This window comes from Acinonyx jubatus, chromosome D2, assembly GCF_027475565.1.
Source record: "Acinonyx jubatus isolate Ajub_Pintada_27869175 chromosome D2, VMU_Ajub_asm_v1.0, whole genome shotgun sequence".
Lineage (NCBI taxonomy): Eukaryota > Metazoa > Chordata > Mammalia > Carnivora > Felidae > Acinonyx > Acinonyx jubatus.
This window is the reverse complement of record NC_069393.1, coordinates 13533867-13556346: the sequence shown is the minus strand read 5'-3', so window position 1 is coordinate 13556346 and position 22480 is coordinate 13533867. Positions and strand designations below refer to the sequence as shown.

At 45.2% G+C, this 22480-nt stretch overlaps 2 protein-coding genes across 5 annotated transcripts in view; one reads left to right on the top strand and one right to left on the bottom strand.

Annotated features, from left to right (window-relative positions):
- Window positions 1-22480, bottom strand: part of PRKG1 (protein kinase cGMP-dependent 1) — a 1240511-nt gene that overhangs the window by 539482 nt on the left and 678549 nt on the right. The window lies entirely within an intron of this gene.
- Window positions 9195-13241, top strand: CSTF2T (cleavage stimulation factor subunit 2 tau variant). Its single transcript, XM_027049869.2, has one exon. The coding sequence runs from the start codon at window positions 9521-9523 to the stop codon at window positions 11444-11446; it is 1926 nt and encodes a 641-aa protein (XP_026905670.2). The 5' UTR covers window positions 9195-9520; the 3' UTR covers window positions 11447-13241.

Below are 22480 nucleotides of genomic sequence, written 5' to 3'. Positions count from 1 at the left end.
CCTCAGCCCAATTCATATGTTGAAGCCCGAACCTCCCATGTTGGATATTTGGAGACACAGCCTTTGAAGAGGTGATTAAGGTAAATGAGGCTGGTAAGGGGGCCCTAGTCCCACATGTGGGGCCCTAGTCCCACATGACTGGTCTTCATAAGAAGTGAAAAGCACACGAGGGGTTTGCACACATGAAGAAAAGGCCACGTGAGGACACGTGCGAGCCAAGTAGAGAGGCCACCAGGGAAAGCAAATGTGTCGGCACCTTGATCTTACATTTCCGGCCCCCAGAGCTGTGAGAAAATTTGGGCTTGTTTAAGCCACCCCATCTGGGGTATTTGGTGGTGGCAGCCGCAGCCTGAAGTGACAGCAGAGTATCGTTACAATACCACCCCCAACCCCTCACTTCCCACGGTTGGACACGGTGTCTGGAGTTGTACCAGGAGGTGCTAGGGATCGCATTCCTAGGAACATCAGATTTTACATTTTTATCTCATTTCTGACCCTGGAGAATAGACTTGTTTGATGGCAAACCTGAACTGACATGCTGGGGCGCCTAGGGGGTCTGTCGGTTGGGCAACTGACTTCGGCTCAGGTCAGAATCTCACAGTTCTTGAGTTCGAGCCCCATGTCGGGCTCTGTGCTGACAGCTCGGAGCCTGGAGCCTGCTTTGGATTCTGTGTCTCCCAATATCTCTGCCCCTCCCCCCACTCATGCTCTCTCTCTCTCTCTCTCTCTCTCTCTCTCAAAAATAAACAAACATTTAAAAAAAGTTAAAAAAGAAAGAAATTAGCATGCCAACATAATGTTTCTCAAGGACCGTTCAAATGTGATAATAAGCCCCAAGTTCATTCTGGCACACTAGCCTTTGTTGTCTTCAACAATCTGAGGCCTCCTTCAAATATTTCCAAAAAGCCACTTTCCTGTAACCTGGCATAAATAGAGGCTCACTGGAGAGGCCAGCCGAGCCTCAGAAAGGGCCAGCTTCGGAAGCGAATTCGGAAGCTCAGACGTTTCTCTGAAGCTGGGTATTGGATCGTTCTGGTCACAGGAAGAAAGATTCGTGAGTTGTTCATCTTAAACAGGATGTCTTTAGTCGGGACCTGGTTTCGGGGCTTGTACTTTTCCAGAGTCTTTGAGGATACTTCCTCCCTCTGTCCTTTCAGGTGACAGCCTGAAGCCAGAATAAGGGAGCTCCGCTTCTTGTCCAATTAGTTATGCTCCTCCCGGGTTTGAATGAATGGCCTGTGTCTGTAAGGGCACGCTCGAAAGGCGCAGCGCTAACGACATCCTGAACGTGACTGTACGCTCAGACAGGTATCCTGTGTGCCAGCCCAGTGCACGGTCCTCCACGGTCAAAGTTCAGGCAGGCCCTTCTAACGAAGATGAAAAAATGGAATCTCAGCCAACTAAATATTTGAAGAGTACATTTCAGGGCTTAGTATAAGAACCCAGTGAGCGCCGCATGGATCACTCAAATTCTCAGTGAAGTGTCTGATGGGATTGAGCCTAGAACGCGCTCATGTTCAACTACAAATCCACCACCGGTTACAATGGCAACGCTATCCACGCAGAAGTTTTAATATCAGGAGACCTGGTTTCAGGCTGGAGCCCTCCCGCTGACGAGCGACGCGTCCTTGAGCAACTCATTTATGGAATAGCAGTTTAAGGGCTTGAGTTCTTGAGTCAAATGATGTGAGCTCAAATTTTTAAAACAAGATAATTTGACAACAGACCATGAGTTCACCCAGTCCAACCCCTTCGAAGACACAAATGAGGAGACTAAAAAGTAAATAGCAGTAGACTAAACTTGGAGTCTCTTTGCACTTATGATGCTTTATCTACCACTACAAGTTCTATATAATAGATGTAGAATAATAATTGCTGTACACAGTGATAAAAATAAGCACGCCCTATGTTCCACACGACGATCCACAGAGGGGACGGAATTCCCGTTTAACAGACACTGCAGCATCGAGGGGTAACTGTTCTCAGGCTCCACAATACTTATTGAACCAGGCAGGCAACCCAAGCCTCCTGGACATCCAAGTCTGTGCTCTTAACCCTTCACCTCACTGCCTCTGCACGGGAAACTGGACTATCAAGACCCCATTACATGCTAGGCTGGCCAGTAACTGGGCATCCAACCCTGTCAAGTCTCCTGTCTTCCCTGGGCCTCATTTCCTTCATCTCTTAAACAACAGAAAAAAGCACTGGCCCACACAATCCCCTCCAGGGAGAATGTTTGCCTCTCCCAAGCCTCTAATCCTGGGATGCTATATTCCCAGCAGCTCCAAATTCAGGGGATCTTCCTCTTGCGAATAAAAGCAACTCATCCCATGCATAAATAGAATTTACCACGTATTCCTCTATATGTTGTTGCATATTAAATACATTTAGAGACTCAAGTGGGTCTCAAGACAGAGCCTGCCTGGCTCTGTCAGTAGAGCATACAACTCTTGATCTCAGGGTCGTGAGTTCGAGTCCCACGTTGGGGACAAAATTACCTAAAATAAATAAAAGTTAAAAAAAATAATTGGGGAAGATGTCACAGACAAACCTAATTTTGGGATTGAGAAATTTGGGTTCTCATTTTACGAAAAGTGCATTTATTACCTATCTAACTGGAAGCTTTAAAAAAAATCCATTATGTGAGGTTTCACTACAGCCCTGCAAATAGAAAAAGGAAACATTTTCTCAACCGCTTTAGTTTTTAGACCTTATGGTCCATCTGTCGCCACAGCACTGATTGTGATGTCGAAATTGCAATTAGTTACACTCAAGGATAATCAGGAAAAAGGCCAAGGTATTTGGAGTGCAGGCCTTGATAGCCCATGATTACTACACTGGTTGTGAAACAGGGATTTGCAAATCAGGAGACCTGGTCTCGGGCTATACCTCTGCTACTTGCTCGCCATGAACCTCCGGAAGCTCGTTTAATGGAATAATTTAAGAGCGTGAGTTCTTGAGTCACACGATGTGGGTTCGAATCCTGCCACTGCCAGTTAACGTGGTCACAGCAGTGAACTTCCCTTAGCTGTAAACTGATAGCATGACCTGCCTGGACCAGGAAGGTGGTTGAAAGGAAATGTTTTTGAAAGGAAAATACTAGGTCTTATTTAAGACATTGTATGTTATACAGCATTTATCAGAGGGCCTCCTTGCTGTTTAGTGCTCAGTGTTAGCTTTTATGAATGGCATCTGGATTTTAAATGAGGCTACCTTTACGTAAAGTTCTATGTTAACAGTCCCTTACGTTTCTACATCTTTAAAATCAGGATGCAAGTGTATGTACCTCATGTGACTGGTGTTCAAAACCTGATGTGGGAGCCCGAAGAAAAGTGTTTTGTGAACTAAAAGCATTACATTACTATTTGGCTAACATATGTAATCTGTTATTGTAAGATGATCTTGTATTAATTTAAAAATTTTTTTAATGTTAATTTAGTTTTTGAGAGACAGGGAGACAGGGCATGAGCAGGGAGGGGCAGAGATAGAAGGAGATACAGAATCTGAAGCAGGCTCCAGGCCCTGAGCTGTCAGCACAGAGCCCCAACGCTGGGCTTGAATTCACAAACCTTTATGAGATGACCTGAGTCGAAGTCGGATGCTTAACTGACTGAGCCACCCGGGCGCCCCTCTTGTATTTTTTAAAACATCCTCTGAGTGCTTGGAATCTATAAGGCACTGGAGTAGGCAATGTGAAGAATAAAAGTCAGATACGGGTTCTGGGCTTACAAGGTACCAAAATCTCAGCAGAAGACACACAAGGTGGAAGATGCTGGGTGCTCAGCCAGTACTTAAGAAGGAAGTCTCTGAAGTGAGCATTGAAGGACAGAAAGGATCTAGACACAGGAAGATGAGAAGGGACAGAGAAGACATCCCTAACACAACAGTGAGCAGAGCAGGGTGGGAGGCAAGGGAAGAGAACGAAGCCAGACTGCAGATGTTAAAGGCAGGAAGAGTAACTACCCCTCTTCTGATGAAAGATTATAGGGGATTAAAAAAGAGAGTCTGGAGAGGGTATGATGATCAGTGAAATAAGTCAGACAGAGAAAGACAGATGCGATATGATTTTGTTTATGTGTGGAATCTAAAAAACAACCAAGAACAACAAAAGAGAAGCAGATACAGGTAGCCAAGTCGTGGGTGGGGGGTGGAGGCGGACAAAACGGGTGACGGGGATCTAGAGGCGCAAACTTCCAGCTACAAAATAAGGCACAGGGGTGTGAAGCACAGCGGTAACTTTGGTGACAGATGCTAATCTGCTTTTCACGGTGAGCATTTCATAACGTACGTAATTGTTGAAATACTATGTTGTACATGTGCAACTAATATTAAATGCCTACTATACTTTGATTAAAAATAAAAATTTTAGGGGTGCCTGGGTGGCTCTGTCAGTTTGATTTCAGCTCAGGTCATGATCTCACGGTTCGTGGGATCAAGCCCTGAGTCAGGTTCTGTGCTGACAGCGCGGAGCCTGCTTGGGATCCTCTCTTTCCCTCTCTCTCTCTCTCCCTCTGTCCCACCCTGCTGGAGGGCACGTGCATGCTCTCGCTCCCTCTCAAAAGAAATAAATATTTAAATAAAATATAAATGTTCAAAATCAGAGTCTGGGTGCAAAAGAGCTCGTGAAGAAGGAATGGACGCGACTGGTGTTCTTAAACCTTTACTGTTACGTGTCCGTGTTTCAGAAAGAAGGAAGAAAGCCCACAGACTCACACACCCATCTAGTTTAGCCTCATAAATCTCATCTTCGAAATCTTTTAACAGTCTGTCCCAAAGACCATCTTTTATCACAATACTACCAACTATGTTTTAGTTTCCTGTGAAGGCTTCGAAAAGTGTTTTGACTATTTCTATCTGTTCATGCTTTGGCTCTCTTCCCTTCATCTTCTGTGTACACATACCCGATCATAACCCGTCCCTTAAACCCCAGCTCCATCAGGGAATCTCCCTCGATGATCTAGACCTTATCGATTCCTCTGCATGCTTCATTATGTATCTGTTTTATCAAACACTAAGTACTGGGGACCTAAGAATAAAACAACAAGGTCCCCATTCCGGCTGGGGACATGGTTAATGCCATGGGTTTCCTCTTGTGTAAAATGAAAGGTTGTGTCTAAGGTCACTTCCCATTATTTATTCAACAAATAAAATGGGCACCCACCTGTGCTAAGCTCTATCTTAGGTGCTGAAGATACAGTGAAGAAGGACAATGTACATACCTCTGTATGTATGTATGTATGTATGTATGTATGTGTCTATCTATGATTGTCTCCCTTGAGTTCAGTGGTTCTCAAACTTTAGCTTGCATCAGAATCACCTGGGGGAGCTTACTAAAACCCAGATTTCTGTAAAGACACCCCATTCGCAAGAGAGTCTGGTGCAGCAGTCGTAGAGTAGGGCCCCAAATTTTAGCATTTCCCACATGTTTCTGGGTGATGCTCATGCTTCTAGTCCAGGGACCACACTCAGAGAACCTCTGTTCTAGTGGAATGTCTTTGTCTTTCTCACTGCTGTATTGCCAGTGCCTAGAATAAATGTTGATGGAATTAAAGAATATAAGGCATTTTGTTAATTGACAAGGGGAATCTAGCTCTTTCCTTGCACGATGTTATAGTTTAGAAGGAAAATAATAATTCTACTAACAGGCAGAAGAGTTACTATCATCAGAAAGGGATAAGGGATGGTTTATATGCAAAGGCAAATGAACTCATTTCCAACCTAGAGGAAGGAGGAGGAAGGTCAGGAAGGACTTTGTGGAGGAATATATTTGATCTATTATTCCTTGGAGGGCCGGCCCATACACTTGTTTCAAAAACGCCAGTTATAATTAAAAAATATATATTTTAGTAACTCTCTTTGGAATCTGTCTTAATCTATGGTGAATCCTTTGTACTACTCTCCAAGTCTGCAGAATCTTCGCATTGTGATGTAAGTTTTGCTATTTGGAAATAGCTACATACCACATTTTTGCCAACTCTGGTCCGAAGGAGAGTTGATTTAGTTGCATAACTCTGTCCTTTGTCAAAAACAAGGTACACTTTTGAGTTAAGGTATCAGCTTTCCAGTATGACCTAGAAATGGAGCCCTGAAACAATTTCAGGATAGGAGCTTAAAAGTCACTTGGAACAGTGGAAACCTCCATGGATTAAGTTTATCGTTTCCAAAGGTGATTAGTTTGAAGAACACCCCCATTTGTCCATATGTTCTGATGTGTCTGTTTAAGAGTTACTCTTAATATACATGGTATTTTGATTTACTGAAAGAATCAACACTTAACCATGCAAGATACCAGGCACATTTTTTTCTTCGGAGTATATGCCATGCTATAAATATCTAAAGTTTAAGCATTATGGGAACAAAGAAAGCAGTATAAAATGGTAGTTCTTCCAAAGTACATCTGTGAAAACCATGTCTACGTACCAGGAAATAGCCACAGGTTTCTAACAGCTGTTAGTAATTCTGGGCCACTCAGCTAATAATAAATGTTGGTTTATGCGTCCTGGGCATTGTGCTCGATCATACTGGTCCTTTATGAAGGGGATATATCGAACCATTCTTCTAGCTTGGAACAAAAAGACTAAGGAAAATGTGGAAGACCTACGACAGAAAGCATACACTTCCAGTCATGGCTTCTCCCTGCTCGTTTGTCCCCAGACTCCCTCAGCCACTCTGCTCCCCCATTGTTTGAGCCCAGGGTATCTTTGCTGTGGGATCAACATGTACTAGCTATGCCAGGTCAGCATTCACACAGTAATAGGCTTTTTTGAAAGACCTCCCGTGTCTCATACAGAGAGGTATTCGATAGCAACAAAACAAAAGCACCTCAAGTCCAGTTGTTCAGATCAACGATTCTTAAAAGGGGCTCCCAACACCAGGGACCTCAGCAGAGGCTGAGAACCAGTTAGAAGTGCAACCTCTCCAGTCCCACACCAGAAACACGGAGTATGTTCAGAGGAGGTGGTGAGGCCCAGCCACCTGACTTAATGGGCCATGGGTTCAGGTGGTTCTGATGCATGCTATGGGGTGACAGCCCTTAAGACACTGGCAACAGCAGTAAGGAAACCGGCGGACGAGCCATGCAACCGCTCACAAACTTGACAATTTATTCTAACAACCTCTTACCATCCTGATTACTACATGTAATACACACACACTTCTCCACCCCAACCCTGCTTCACCTCCTATAAAAGAATCACAGGGAAAAACCAACCATTACTAGCAGGTGGCTGTTCTGTATCTTTGGCGAGGAGGGAGGGAGGCAGAGAAACTGAAAGACTCCATACAAATCTGCTGTTTGCTCCTTTTCCTGCTTGCGTTCCTGCCAGGACCGGCACCCCCACATCACACACGCTGCACGGTGCGAACAGTGTGTGTCCTCCTTGTAAGGGACACGGAGTCAATAACTGCTCTACAATAGAAAACGTCCGAGGAAGGACCAGGAGAGAAGCCATCACAGGGCAATTCCAGACCACGGAGCCGGACGTCCCCACGCGGGGACCCTGGCTCCAAGGAGTAACACGCGGGCCTTCGTCTTTGTTCTCACCAGTTCCTGGATGCCACACCCCAAACAAAGACGAGACCCCTGCTCCTTCCTGAGTCTCCCAGGGGCTCCGTCTGTAACTGCTTTCTCTGTACCTCCGGTAACCTCTGCTCTCACCTCCTGCTGGCTCATGTTTGATTTCCATCCTATATGAAGCCAAGGACCCTCTTGGCTGGTCTTGGGAACGCCCTCTGGGTCCTTGGACCCAGCGTGACATCATCAGCAAGATTTTATTGAGTGATATAAATACACTTGGTCACTTGCAGATACGAGTTATCATGTGTTTAGTGAATAGCTATGTTCAAGCACATACAGGCCATCTCCATGAGAATGCCAAATTTTAACTAGAAATACCTGATGTTTACACCTAATAAAATGTCATTGCAAAGGTAGATTTCACACCCAAGTAGTTGCACACATACTAAAAAGTTTTCAACAGCCTAACTGGATATCAGTTTTTATATTTAAATATAAAATAAGTAAAACTGTATTTAAAAAAAGGGGGGGGGGGAGGGGGAACCACAGGCCTAAAATGGTGTCTCTTAGACCGACTTTCCAAACCCGGGTAATAATCTAATTGCAATTTCAGCCTCCCCAAGAAGGCAGCCCTAGGAAACTGGGTCAGCCAGGAAATTTTCCTTCCCGTCAGCACCAGGGAGTCTGTCCCCTGGGTCCTCTCCCTCCGCCAAAGAGAGATGAGGCCATCTGCACCAGGAGACCCTAGGATACAGCCTTGTCTGGAACAATCCCTTTCTCTGGCATCAGCTTTCTTGCCCCACCCTCCTTCCATAAAGAAAAAACCTGTACATCTCCTGGGAGGTGCCTCCTTGCTACAAGGGATGCCGCACAGGAACTAGGACAGACCAACCTGGTTAAGAATGCTGTGGCTTTTGGGGGGGCCTGGCTGGCTTGGTCGGGAGAGCCGACACTCCCCGCCCCTTGAGCTCCAGCTGGAGCCCCACGCTGGCTGTAGACATTACTTTAAAAAAGAAAAGGGCATTCCAGCTTTGCTCTTTCCCGACCGCTTAGCAAACGGCCTAGCCCGGCCCAAGCTCCACGCCTAACACCTGTTAAACGCCGCAGGCACAGCGGCAGCAGGGACGGCCACTCGGCCGCGCCCTGCACCGGGGTGAGGGTGCAATCGTCGCCAGCCGTCTGCAGCAATCGGAAGCGATCCGAAAGCCTGCAGCGGGAGAGGGGCTGAAATGACTCATTGGCGCTCTGCAGCCCCGAGCCGCGCTGGCTCACGAATCGCGCCTGTTCGTGTGGGTTAACACCGCTAAGGAAGAGGGCGGCCCACGCGGGGTCGCCGCCCGCGGCCGCAGAGGCGCCTGGAAGCCCCTGCCCCGGCGACAGCGGGGCCTCGGCAGCTATTCTCCCCAAATGTTTTCCAAAACGGGGCTGTGGCTGTTGTCGTTCAAGGAGCAAATCCCCAACTGCTCGGAAACGCCTACGCTGTTACCCCGCAGTCCCGGGTAGGGTTTTAAACAGGGCTTAAATAAAGCGGAGGAAGGAGGGTCGGCTACCTGCCACGCTAACATCAGGACAGAGAAGCCGCCGCCCAGACCCGTTTACGGTTGGCGGTTTCCCGCCGGGCAAACGGAAGCAAAACCGCCCCTGACGTCACGGGAGGTGGCCGCTCCCGGTTACCATGGTGAAGCCCGAGCGGCCATCTTGACTGTGGTCAGCCTGCACCGGCCGCGGGAAGTCTTCACGAGACACGAGAGGGGAATCGTCCCTCTCGGAAATAAGGAACTGGCAGAATCACGAAAGGCCAGAGGCACAAAGCATTAGCTAATGTAGGTAGGGGAGCACAGAGGCGGTGCGGCGTCCGCGGCTTTAGCGGAACGATTCGATCGGGCCCGCGGAGGGTTCCGCCCCGGAGCCCGAGAGCCGCTTCCGGTGCCCAGCGGAAGCGTGGGTCGCCAGAGGACGACTCTTGGAAAGAATCTGCTCTCCGCTGGGCGCCCAACCGGAATCATGTCGAGTTTAGCGGTGAGAGACCCGGCGATGGATCGGTCACTGCGTTCCGTGTTCGTGGGGAACATTCCGTATGAGGCAACCGAGGAGCAGCTGAAGGACATTTTCTCGGAGGTCGGTTCTGTGGTCAGTTTCCGGCTGGTGTACGACCGGGAGACGGGCAAGCCCAAGGGCTATGGCTTCTGCGAGTACCAGGACCAGGAGACCGCGCTGAGCGCCATGCGCAACCTCAACGGGCGCGAGTTCAGCGGCCGGGCGCTGCGGGTGGACAACGCGGCCAGCGAGAAGAACAAGGAGGAGCTCAAGAGCCTGGGGCCCGCGGCGCCCATCATCGACTCGCCCTACGGGGACCCCATCGACCCGGAAGACGCCCCCGAGTCCATCACCAGGGCGGTCGCCAGTCTGCCCCCCGAGCAGATGTTCGAGCTCATGAAGCAGATGAAGCTGTGCGTGCAGAACAGCCACCAGGAAGCGCGAAATATGCTGCTTCAGAACCCCCAGCTGGCCTATGCGCTGCTGCAGGCCCAGGTGGTGATGAGAATAATGGACCCGGAGATTGCTCTGAAAATCCTGCACCGCAAGATCCACGTCACCCCGCTCATCCCGGGCAAATCTCAGCCCGTGTCCGGCCCCGGCCCCGGCCCGGGGCTGTGCCCGGGACCCAGTGTCCTGCTGAACCAGCAGAACCCGCCAGCCCCTCAGCCGCAGCATATGGCCAGACGGCCAGTGAAAGACATTCCTCCTCTGATGCAGACCCCTATCCAGGGCGGGATCCCAGCCCCGGGGCCGATGCCAGCTGCGGTTCCCGGACCCGGGCCTGGTTCCCTAACTCCCGGGGGAGGAATGCAGCCCCAGGTTGGGATGCCGGGCGTCGGCCCAGTGCCTTTAGAGCGGGGACAGGTGCAGATGTCGGATCCCCGAGCTCCTCTACCTCGTGGACCCATGACTGCCGGTGGACTGCCTCCTCGAGGGCTGTTAGGAGATGCTCCAAACGACCCCCGTGGAGGGACTTTGCTTTCAGTCACTGGGGAGGTAGAGCCAAGAGGCTATCTTGGCCCACCTCATCAGGGCCCCCCCATGCACCACGCCTCTGGTCACGACGGCCGGGGCCCTTCCTCCCATGAGATGAGGGGAGGGCCATTAGCAGATCCCAGACTGCTAATTGGAGAGCCCAGAGGACCCATGATAGATCAAAGGGGTCTCCCAATGGATGGTAGAGGAAGTAGAGATTCTCGAGGGATGGAGACTCGAGCCATGGAGACGGAAGTCTTGGAGACCCGAGTAATGGAGAGAAGAGGAATGGAGACCTGTGCAATGGAAACCAGAGGGATGGAAGCGAGAGGCATGGATGGAAGAGGAATGGAGCTAAGGGGCCCTGGCCCCAGCTCCAGAGGCCCTATGACTGGGGGAATCCAGGGTCCTGGTCCCATTAATATGGGGGCAGGTGGTCCTCAGGGACCCAGACAGGTCTCGAGCATTTCAGGGGTGGGAAATCCTGGAGCGGGCATGCAGGGGGCAGGCATACAAGGAACGGGCATGCAGGGGGCGGGCATACAAGGAACGGGCATGCAGGGGGCGGGCATACAAGGAACGGGCATGCAGGGGGCGGGCATACAAGGAACGGGCATGCAGGGGGCGGGCATACAAGGAGCGGGCATGCAGGGGGCGGGCATACAAGGAGCGGGCATGCAGGGGGCGGGCATACAAGGAGTGGGCATGCAGGGGGCGGGTAAGCAAGGTGGAGGCCAGCCGAGCAGTTTTAGCCCTGGGCAGAGCCAGGTAACTCCGCAGGATCAAGAGAAGGCAGCTCTGATCATGCAGGTTCTCCAGCTGACTGCAGATCAGATCGCCATGCTGCCTCCTGAGCAAAGGCAGAGCATCCTGATTTTAAAGGAACAAATTCAGAAATCTACTGGAGCTTCTTGAAAGGTCTTAGTGTTTGGCAGTATTCTCAAAGTTTTTGTGTAGCATGGAGAATGGGTGCAAAAAGCTGACCGCTGCATCCCCACACTTGAATGATTAGGGTTTCCCTCCCAGAACCTTATTTCATCTTGTTGTCTTTGTATTTTTCTCTGTTTTCCTTTTTATTTTAATGGGGGTGGGGGTTGGGGGGAGTGGGTCTGTTCACTTTTATTCACTGTAAATATACAAAAATAACTCTGGACATGGTTATATTATACCAAATACGATTACAAAGAATAAGCAATATTAAGTGTCTACGGTATGTTAACTACATTTTTTAAATAGTGAGTAAAACAATGTGACAACTGCACATAATACTAAAATATGACTTGTTAAGCTGGTAATGTACTAAGATAGTTTAAGATTCTTGGTTGTGTAAGAAAATAAAGAAGTTTACCTCAAAATTAGAAGATACATTTTTTGGTAAGCCGTTTAAAATACAAAATCCTATTTTGGGTCAGTAAGAATGCTGTTAAACGTTGTGAGAGTGTTTTGGAGTATTTCAAAATGTTAGTGCTAACAGGGTAAGTCTCAACTTGCGGTATTAGAATTGTTTTTGTCCTAAAGCTATACTACCTGAAAAATCCAGGAATGTACCTGGTGTGGCGTTGCATCATCTAACCCGAGGTGAGCAATATTGTGGCCTGGCCTGGGGCCTGATGACTTTGCTGGGACAGTTCTGGGATCAGCCCGGTTACCGAAGTCGGCTCCGATTAGACTCCGTATCTCTCAGTACCTTCCCGTTTCTCCCTAGTTTTCAAGCCCTGAATGTGAATCTAAGTAATCCTCTCCCATCCTTTCTAAAAATCAGTGTCTAGGGACGTGATCTGGGTGAGTTGTACACATCCATTGGACTTCTCATAAATAGAGAGCTTCGTGCAGTCAAGTTGTCAGTTTCCTGGTGACTAGCTTCCATATACAGATGGCATCCATGTGGTCAGCCAGGATGGGGACTTCACAATCTTAGTCTCTCCAATGTTTAACATGCCTGTTAGTTTCCTTACTTACAGATCTACTTATCTATCCCCGTGTTATTGGAATAATTGTGATATCTTATAACCTGAATTCTGTGCTCAGCTAGTTATTAACTCACTTTTTAGTTTTTTAAAAGTAACAAAGCTATTTAGTCCAGTACACATACCCAGGAGAGAGATTTAAAAATCACTAGGAAGGTGGGGCTTACCACATTTTGTTTAGAGCTATTACCTAGTTTATTTTTAAGCCTTGAGGATGTGGATACATAAAAATTTGTGTCACAGACCGAATAATAATTAAGAGAAGCACAAACACCCAAATGTGTTTGGTCACATAACCAGGTGGTCTTAACTCTGGAGAAGAAAACCAATGTCAAGTAATAGAGGAAAAAATAGCATTTAATACAAGGAGAGAGCTGAGATTTGGAAACTGAATTTTTCCTCTTACAAGGCTTTTGTGTCTTACACGGGTGCCTCACTCTTTTTTACAAAGGTTTCTTCCTTGTGCTATTTCCTGTCTATTCGTTTTTGATTTTTCATACTGTTCCCTTTCCCCTGTTTTCTCTATGCTTCCTCCATAGTGGAGAGGACAACTCTCCCTTCCATATATGCGAGTTCTGGTTAATACTCATTCACAGAGTTGGCTTGGTTGCTTGGAAGTTAAAAATGCTTTATCCCAAAGCTTTCACTGAAGGGCTCTCCCTGAAAACTTAGATGTTCCACTCTCTGTTGTAGTTAAACCTGCATCGTTCAATGCAGACTGAATACAAGGGATGTAAAATTAAGGATGACTTTAGTATCTGATTTTTAATGAATGAATTACCCAAAAGAAGTCTATTTTGAGAAATCCATGGGTCTGAATACCTTTTTCCCCCTTTAAATGAAAAAGGCAAACAAAAACAACAACAAAAACCTTGGAGGCATGGATGGAAATCCCTTTCTTAGATCCACTATCTGTACAGTTATACGGCTGAAATAACAAAAGACAGTATTCCATGGTTGGTATCAGCAACATCTTGGTGCATGCCCACATACTGGGCTTCCTTCCGCTTATGTTCCCCGCAGAGAACCATCTTCTGCATGCCAGGAAGACCTTATAGGTACCGTCATAACTGACAGCACGTGTTACGTTGCAGTGCTCGATTTTACTTTGCCCTCTACCCACCCCCACCCCGCCCTTTTAACGGACCAGGAACTCTAAAGAGGGACCATCATTTCTGTATTTGCTACACCAAAACCAGGTGCGAAGGAAGGACAAAACGTTCTTACCAGTCTTGGGGAGGTGGGGGGAATCCCATTAAGAGCACATAAAGTTCCCCGAAAACATTTAGATTCCACACAGAACAGATGAGCTGTAACAACTAGTTACATTAGAAAATAAATTAGTAATAGGTAATAGAAACAATCTCCTTTGCTCTGATAAGGTAGGTTCTCCTCACCCAGTTCTCTCACTATTGATGGATGGAGCCTCATCTCATTTGATGGTGATGCAAGCAATACGTGTCTGCTACAATCAGAATCCCAGCTGTTTTACTCCATACCCACTGGTTGCAACCCTTAACATCCTGCATTTTCCCAAATATGGATAGGCTATAAATGCAATCACAAACTCATTCATTATAACAATGCTTAAAGATGGTGGGGTGAAACCCTGATTTGTAAATACCTTTTTAGGGCTTACTCCTTTTGAGCAGTTTGTTTGTTGGGAATATGAAATGGGCAACTTTAATCAGTGTCTGCCTATTAGCCATTCCCCTCTTACATTACTGATGATTAATATCAAGATGTGTTTTAATGTCTGCTGATGTTCCAGGACTTCTCATTTTTTTTTAAATGTTCATTTATCTTTGAGAGAGAAAGAGAGAGAGCACCAGCAGGGGAGGGGCAAAGAGAAAGGGAGACACAGAAATCTGAAGCAGGCTCCAGGCTCTGAGCTGTCAGCACAGAGCCCAATGCGGGCCTTGAACTCAAGAACCATGAGATTGTGACCTGAGCTGAAGTCGGACTGTTAACCGACTGAGCCACCCAGGCTCCCCAGGACTCCTAATTTTAAGAGTTATTTGATAAGATACAAGCCAATGTGAAACCCAGGTGAAGGTAAGCTAATCTAATAAAGACCATGTATGATTTTTGAACTACTCTTTTCAGAATTCTAATGGTAAAAAAGCTTAAAAACAACGACAAAACAAACCAAAAGCCTTAATATCTCAATTCGCAAAGCTGATTGCTTTCCCATGTTCTGATGGGACCCTGACTAAGAACAGGGACCCCAATTTCCTATGGTGTGTCCGGCCTTCCTCTCAGGACTGATGAAGTGTGAGGGTAATTATATGCAGCAACCTACTGTGCCAGGAAAAAGTGAGTTATCAGTTACATCTCAGTCTGCTCACAATATATCAGCCTCTTGTGGCTTTATATCGTCAGCTAATGTCTAGACAGACTTCTGGTTGACTTGCTCTCATCAGTCTCTGGTCAGGAATGGTCTACAGTCAAGAACTACTGCATTTTAAGGCAATTACCATACTTAAAAGTGTATAATTAATATTAACTTTAATAGTATGAATATTATTATATTGGTATATATTTTGCTAATATGTTTCATACATATGCATACTGCAAATCTTCACTACATCTTTTAATATTTTCATTGGCTTTTATGCACCTTCAAACAAACATTTACTCCTTTGGTGGAAAATTGAGCATTACAAATATTCACATTACAAACTGCCTTTTACATAAGGTGTTAACTAGCCTGTTTCTTCTTTTTAAAATGTTGTTTATTTATGAGAGAGAGAGAGAGAGAGAGAGAGAGAGAGCGCGAGCACATGCAAGCAGGGGAGGGGCAGAGAGGAAGAGGGAGACACAGGATCCGAAGCGGGCTCCAGGCTCTGAGCTGTCAGCGCAGAGCCTGATGTGGGGCTTGAAACTCACGAACTGTGAGATCATGACCCGAGCCGAAGTCGGACGCTTAACCAAATGATCCACCCGGGTGCCCCTAGCATGTTTCTTCTTGATATTTTTCTACCTCAGTATAAACCTCATGTCAGTAAAGGGCCTATATTGCGTCAAAGGTGACATTAGGGTAGCACTGTCAAAAATAACAAACTCCATGATTATTAAATACTGTACATAAAAATACTGAAGTATTATCCTAGAAAAACAAGTTGAAGTATTCCGGTTAAGGACAATTCTTGATAAATAGGAGTTAATTTAGGTGCCAAAGGTAGGTAACTAATTATCAAAGACTTAGAATAAAATACACAACATTTTCAGCCATAATTGCTTTTATGTGATTCAGTATATATTAACTCTGCAGACACTGGAAATCAATCCCATATGTCCTGAAGGTTGGTCCTTTAAAAAAAGCAAATCGGGGGGCTCCTGGGTGGCTTGGGGTGCCTGGGTGGCTCAGTCAGCTGAGCATCTGACTTTGGCTCAGGTCATGATCTCTCAGTTTGTGAGTTCGAGCCCCTCGTGAGGCTCTGTGCTGACAGCTCAGAGCCTGGAGCCTGCTTCGGATTCTGGGTCTCCCTCTCTCTCTGCCCCTCCCCTGCTCACATTCTGTCTCTCTCTGTCTCTCTATCTCTGTCAAAAATAAATAAACATGAAAAAAAAATTTAACAAAAAAATAAATAAAGCTAATTGGTTTGATGACTTATTTGTCTATCACGAAAGTACAGTGGATTATCTCTTGGGCAGCAAGCCATGAAATCAGCAGTTACCCCGCACAATTATTTTGTCTCTTCACTAATTAGCTGTTTTAATCAAAACTCTGCCTCCTTCCATTACTAATATTATTCAGTAATTCTATTGCAAAAGTCTGAGCCACTTCTGTGTACCTTCACGCCTTTGCTCCACTCACCTTGCTGCCTGGAGTGAACATGTGGCCAACTGCGTGTTTATGAATCTATCTCTTTACCCCCGGACATTGCACAGAACACAGAACACCTGCTATAACTCGGTCGCCGACTTCCTTTGCCTTAACGTTCACTTTTGATAACATTCAAAGCTCGGACCACATTAACAATCATATATTTGGGTTAATAATGTGATGAAACGGCCTCAGTGAGGCTTGTTTGGTGCATTAACATCCACAAAATCACACTCTATGTCCCAAACATCACCCTTATTCACATGTTAAGTAATACAGTGACATAAAGAAGAAGGGATTCAAACATTTCCAGATGCAAACCTGGCTCTATGAGCATAAACACAACCACCGCCTATTACTAGGATATAATTCCTGTCTTAAGATAAGCCTATACCCAAAATTTTTTTATATCTCTGTGCATGCCAGTCCACAGAGAAAAAGATCCTTGTCTATCTTAAAGAAGAGACGAATTACACTGTTGAAATCTCTAGAAGCAACTACTTTTGCCCTTCCTGCCATCAATGTCAGTTCTGTCCTTCAGAGGCTCTAAATATCTTTGGACAAGGGCCCCCCATCTGTGACCTGTGGGCCAATGGAGCCTGCAGATATTTTGTGGGTGACCTGCCCAACATCTCAAAATGGTGAATTTGAGTGCATTTACGTGCAACATGTATTCTCCAACGTGGCCACGGGCCCAGCCTCAGGTGTGATTCACACAATGGCTTGCCAGGCCCTGTAATGCTCTGAGCTTACCATTCCTGTTATACTCTGCAAAAACAGAGCTTGAGATTCAATTGAAATTGTTAGTGTCGAGCTTGGCAAACGTGAACTAGAAAAACGGTTGAGCCACCGGTTCAGCAGGTAAAATTCTGCAAAATCAATCAACCAACCAACCAAACATATGAACACCCAGAACAGCAAAACAAGGTATGGCACTTTTTTAATTCCTAGGTTTTCATGAAGTATACGGAGCAGAAAAATATCCTAGAACGCTAATCCACTGTCTACCCTTCTCCCACAACTCTTTTGCATTTTTCACAAATATTAAGCCAAAAGAGCAACATGTTTTTCAATCCAAAAATCTATAAAATGAGAACAATATGTATAATATTAAATGCCAACAGCTCTGGAATGGACTTACGTATAGCATACTTGGTAAAAACAAAGTTCTTCAATTTATCTGTTATTAATTGAAAAGCATCCACCATGTAATGTCCACAGACAAGCCACACTGATTAAAAAAGTGATAACAAAAAGTCAGATCACGCCATTCCCTTGTTTAAGGCCTCTTGTGAGTCACTTTGCTCTTAGAATAAAATCCCACATCCTTACCATGTACCATAAAGCCCCAAGCCAATCTCACGTGCTAACTTTGGGCCCCTGGCTCACTGCTGTGGCTCCTTTGGGCCTAGCATCGCTTCCTTGAATTCATGGGCTCATTTTCATGCCTCAGCTTTACACTTGGCAGTTCTCTTAACCCAATCTTTCCCCAGGCCTCTGAGTGGCTAGTTCATTCTCTTCCCCGAGGCTTTAACTTCCATATCACTTTACTCAGGGAGGCTTTTCTTGAACACGCCAGTTCAAATGTTCTCCCCATTCTCGTCTCCTTGCCTTACTTTTTTTTTTAATTTTTTTAATGTTTGTTTTTTGAGAAAGAGAAAGAGAGTGAGCATGAGTGGGGAGGGGCAGAGAGAGAGGGAGACACAGAATCCGAAGCAGGCTCCAGGCTCCGAGCTGTCAGCGCAGGGCCCGATACAGGGATCCAACCTATGAGCCGTGAGACCACGACCTGAGCCGAAGTCGGACGCTTAACCAACGGAGCCACCCAGGCACCCCTCTTACTTGTTTTTAAACAATGGCTCTCTTAGCTGAGCACCACTTACCACCAATCCATGCCTTCCAATCCTTTTGCCAAACATGGTTATATACATGAGACAAACTTGCTGGTTACCATTCAAGAGTTACTCTTCATTACGGCCATGTTACATTTATGGTGTCGATTGTGTCTGTTCCCAAATTTATGCTGGTTGCACTCCTGCTATAATACACAGATAAGGCTATAGGCATAGGCAGAGTTGTATAGATATAGGTATGTAGCACGTGTGTATAATATGGAATATGATGGCAAAAAATAAAAGGCTGTTTCTATGAAATCTGTTGAGGTAGGAAAGTCACTCTACCTACAGCGAGCTTACAATTCCTGTTATGCTCTGCAAAAACGAGCTTTTGATTCAATTGAAATTTTGTGTCTAGCTTGACAAATGTGAACTAGAAAAACAGTTGAGCCACCGGTTCAGCAAGTAAAATTCTGCAGAATCGATCAACCAACCAAACATATGAACATGCAGAACAACAAAAAAAGGCATGGCACTTTTTAAATTCCTAGCTTTTCATGAAGTATAACGGTCCATCCCTGCTGTTTTTCTGTGAGGCCCCATATACTCATGTTCTGTATGTCGCCTCTAAATAAACTAAAGAAGCTCCATGCCCACCTCAGAGGGGAAGCAAGTAATCATTCTCTGAGTTTTGCCTATGCCCCAAACACCTGGTAATGTCCAAAAAGAGCCAGATCCTGAACATGTTACAGGACGTTAGCTTTGAACAAACCTTGGCTGAAGCCAGCATCGATACCCCTGCCTCGGGTAACTTATGGAATAACCTTTATTATTCACCTGGTCCTCGCTTCTGATGGGACCTTACCCTGGGTTCCTGGAGGGACACATACCCTAGACCTCTTCCCATACAAACCCCTAGCCCCAAGCAACGGCGAGACTCACTGTCCTTTCCTCTCCAGATCTCCCGGACACTCTGTCTGCTATTTTGTGTCACTTACACTATTCAACAAACCATTTCCACCTCCTCTGGTTAACATTTGATTTCTGTCCTGCATTGACTGGTCCAACAGGATCTTCCCCTGGGTTCTTGGACCCCGCCTGCCTGCATCACTATGATGAATACACGTCCATCACGTCAGCTGTGTTTGTTCATAAAGCAGCTTGTGCCAATTGCACTAATTTTTGTAATGTATGTAAAGACAGACATAGATACATTACTTACGTGAATGTCAAAAACATTATTTCTGTGAAAACTAGGTAGAATGTCTTAAAAAGATTTGACAAAGATAAGTGGTTGAAAAGGGATTATTAAATTTGATGGGGGCAAGATGATTGAAAAAATACTTGAACAAAAAATCTTTGAGATTTACATTTAGGTCCTCAAAGTACTTTGCAACCCTTGGTTGCAACCCTTGTCTCCACCCTTGGTACACTTGAAAGAAAGGTTGAAACTGATCATCGTAGACAAAGCATTACATCAAAACCTTCAGTTTTCTTGCATTAGTTTCTTAGGTACTGGAGGGAGAAAGATCCTTGAGGAACTGTAATCTGAAGTTTGGTATCACAGTTGTTTTGCTTCCAACTCCGCAGGGCTTACCCGGGAAACATACCAACAGGCCCCCATTCTAGACCTCCTCCTTCTGCCCTTGCCTGCTGTTATATGCTCAAGGACACGGAGCGCGCCTTCAACTCTTGCTAATGATGGGTCGCCTGGGTGGCTCAGCTGGTTAAGCTTCCAACTCTTGGTTTCGGTTCAAGTCATGATCTCACTCACGGTTCATGAGATCCAGCCCCACGCTGTTAGCACAGGGCCTGCTTGGGATTCTCTCTCTCACTTTCACGTGCTCTCTCTCTCAAAATAAACAAATAGACTTTAAAAGATAAATAAATAAAATAAACTCTTGCTACTGAAAACATGGTCCTTGGACCCACAGCATCAGCATCACTGGGAAGCCTATTAGAAATGCAGAATGTGAAGCCCACCCCAGACTAGCCGCATCGGAATCTGCATTTAATAAGATCTGCAGGTGATTCACATATAAACAAACGTTTGAGAAGCATTGCTTAAGCCTAATTCTAAAATACATAAAACTGGGAGAAAAAAGGAATTTAACAGTATTATGACGAATAGAAAGGATTGAGCATGGCGGGAGGATGTTACCAAACCTTATTATTATTTCTTTAAATTTCTATTTAAATTCCAGGGAGTGAACATACAGTGTAATATTAGTCTCAGGTGTACAACATAGTAATTCAACACTTCCAGACATCACCCTGTGCTCATCATGACAAGTGCATTCCTTAATCTCCATCACGGATTTCAACTATCCCCCACCCACCTCCCCTCTGGTGACCATCAGTGTGTTCTCTGTAATTAGGAGTCTGTTTCTTGGTTTGCCTCCCTCCTTTATTCCCTTTGCTTTGTTGTTTTGTTTCTTAAATTCCACATATGAGTGAAATCATATGATATTTGCCTTTCTCGGACTTATTTGGCTTAAAACAATTCTCTCTCTCTCTCTCTCTCTCTATATATATATATATATATATATATATCACATCTTCTCTATCCATTCATCAGTCAGTGGACACATGGGCCATTTCCATAGTTTGGCTATTGTAGATAATGCTGCTATAAACATCGGGGTGCATGTACCCCTCTGAGTTAGCATTTTTGTATTCTTTGGGTAAATACCGAGTAGTGTGATTTCTGGATCACAGGGTAGTTCTATTTTAAACGTTGTGAAGAGCCTCCATACTGGTTTTTATGGTGGCCGCACCAGTTTGCATTCCCACCAACAGTGCACGAGGGTTCCTCTTTCTCCACACCCTCACCAACAGCTGTTGTTTTTTGTTGTTGATTTCAGCCATTCTGACACGTGTGAGGTGATATCTCATTGCAGTTTTGATTTCTATTTCCCTGATGATGAGTGATGTTGAGCATCTTTTTCATGTGTCTGTTGGCCATCTGGATGTACCCTCTGTTGAAATGTTGGTTTGTGTCTCCTGACCTTTTATAATTGGATTTCTAGGTTTTGGGGTTTTGAGTTTGATAAGTTTTTTATAGATTTTGGATACAAAACCTTTACTGCATATATCATTTGCAAATATCTTCTCCCATTCCATAGGGTGTCTTTAGCTTTGCTGGTTGTTTCCTTTGCTGTGCAGAAGCTTTTTATTTTGATGTAGTCCCAAGAGTTTATTTTTGCTTTTATTTCTCTTGCCTCAGGAGACAGACACATCTAGAAAGATGCTGTTACAGCCAACACAGATGCCTGTGCTATCTTCTAGGATTTTTATGGTTCCAGGTCTCCCACCTAGGTCTTTAATTCATTTTGAATTTATTTTTGTATATGGTCTTAGAAGGTAGGCGGCTTCATTCTTTTGCGTGAAGCTGTCCAGTTTTCCCGACACCATTTGTTGAAGAGACTGTTTTTTTTTTTCCCATTGCATATTCTTTCCTTCTTTGTCAAAGATTAAATGACCATATAATTGTGGCTTCATTTCTCAGTTTTCTATTATGTTCCATTGATCTATATGTCTGTTTCTGTGCCAGAACCATACTGTCTTGATCACTACAGCTTGTGATACAACTTGAAAACCAGATGCTTCCGGCTCTGCTTTTCTTTCTCAAGATTGCTCTGGCTATTTGAGGTCTTTTGTGATTCCATGCAAATTTTAGAATTGTTTGTTCTAGCTCTGTGAAAAATGCTATTGGTATTTTGATAGGGATTGCATTAAATGTGTAGACTGGGGGCTCCTGGCTGGCTCAGCCAGGAGAGTATGTGACATAATCTCAGGCAGGATCCTAAATTCGAGCCCCACATTGGGTGTGGAGCCTACTTAAAACTAGCTAGCTAGCTAGCCAGCTTTGGGTAGTATAGACATTTTAACAATATTTTTTCTTCTAATCCATGACCATAGGATGTCTTCCCATTTCTTTGTGTCTTCAGTTTCTTTCATTAGTGTTTTACAGTTTTCAGAGTACAGGTCTCTGACCTTTGGTTAGGCTTATTCCTAGGTATGTTGTTATTTTAGGTACAACTGTAAATGGGACTATTTTCTTAATTTCTCTTTCTTCTACTTCATTATTGGTGTACAGAAAGGCAACAGACTTCTGTATATTGATTTTTGTATCCCACAACTTTACTGAATTCACTTATCATTTCTAGCAGTTTTTTGGTGGAATCTTTTAGGTTTTCTGTGTAGAGTATGAAGTTATCTGCAAACAGTGAAAGTTTGACTGCTTCCTTGCCAGTGTGGATGCCTTTTATTTCTTTCTGTTGTCTGATTGTTGTGGCTGGGACCTCTAGTACTATGT

What these genes read in the sequence shown, in the direction of transcription:
- CSTF2T (XM_027049869.2), top strand. Translation starts at nt 9,521, where the DNA reads ATGTCGAGTTTAGCGGTGAGAGACCCGGCGATGGATCGGTCACTGCGT.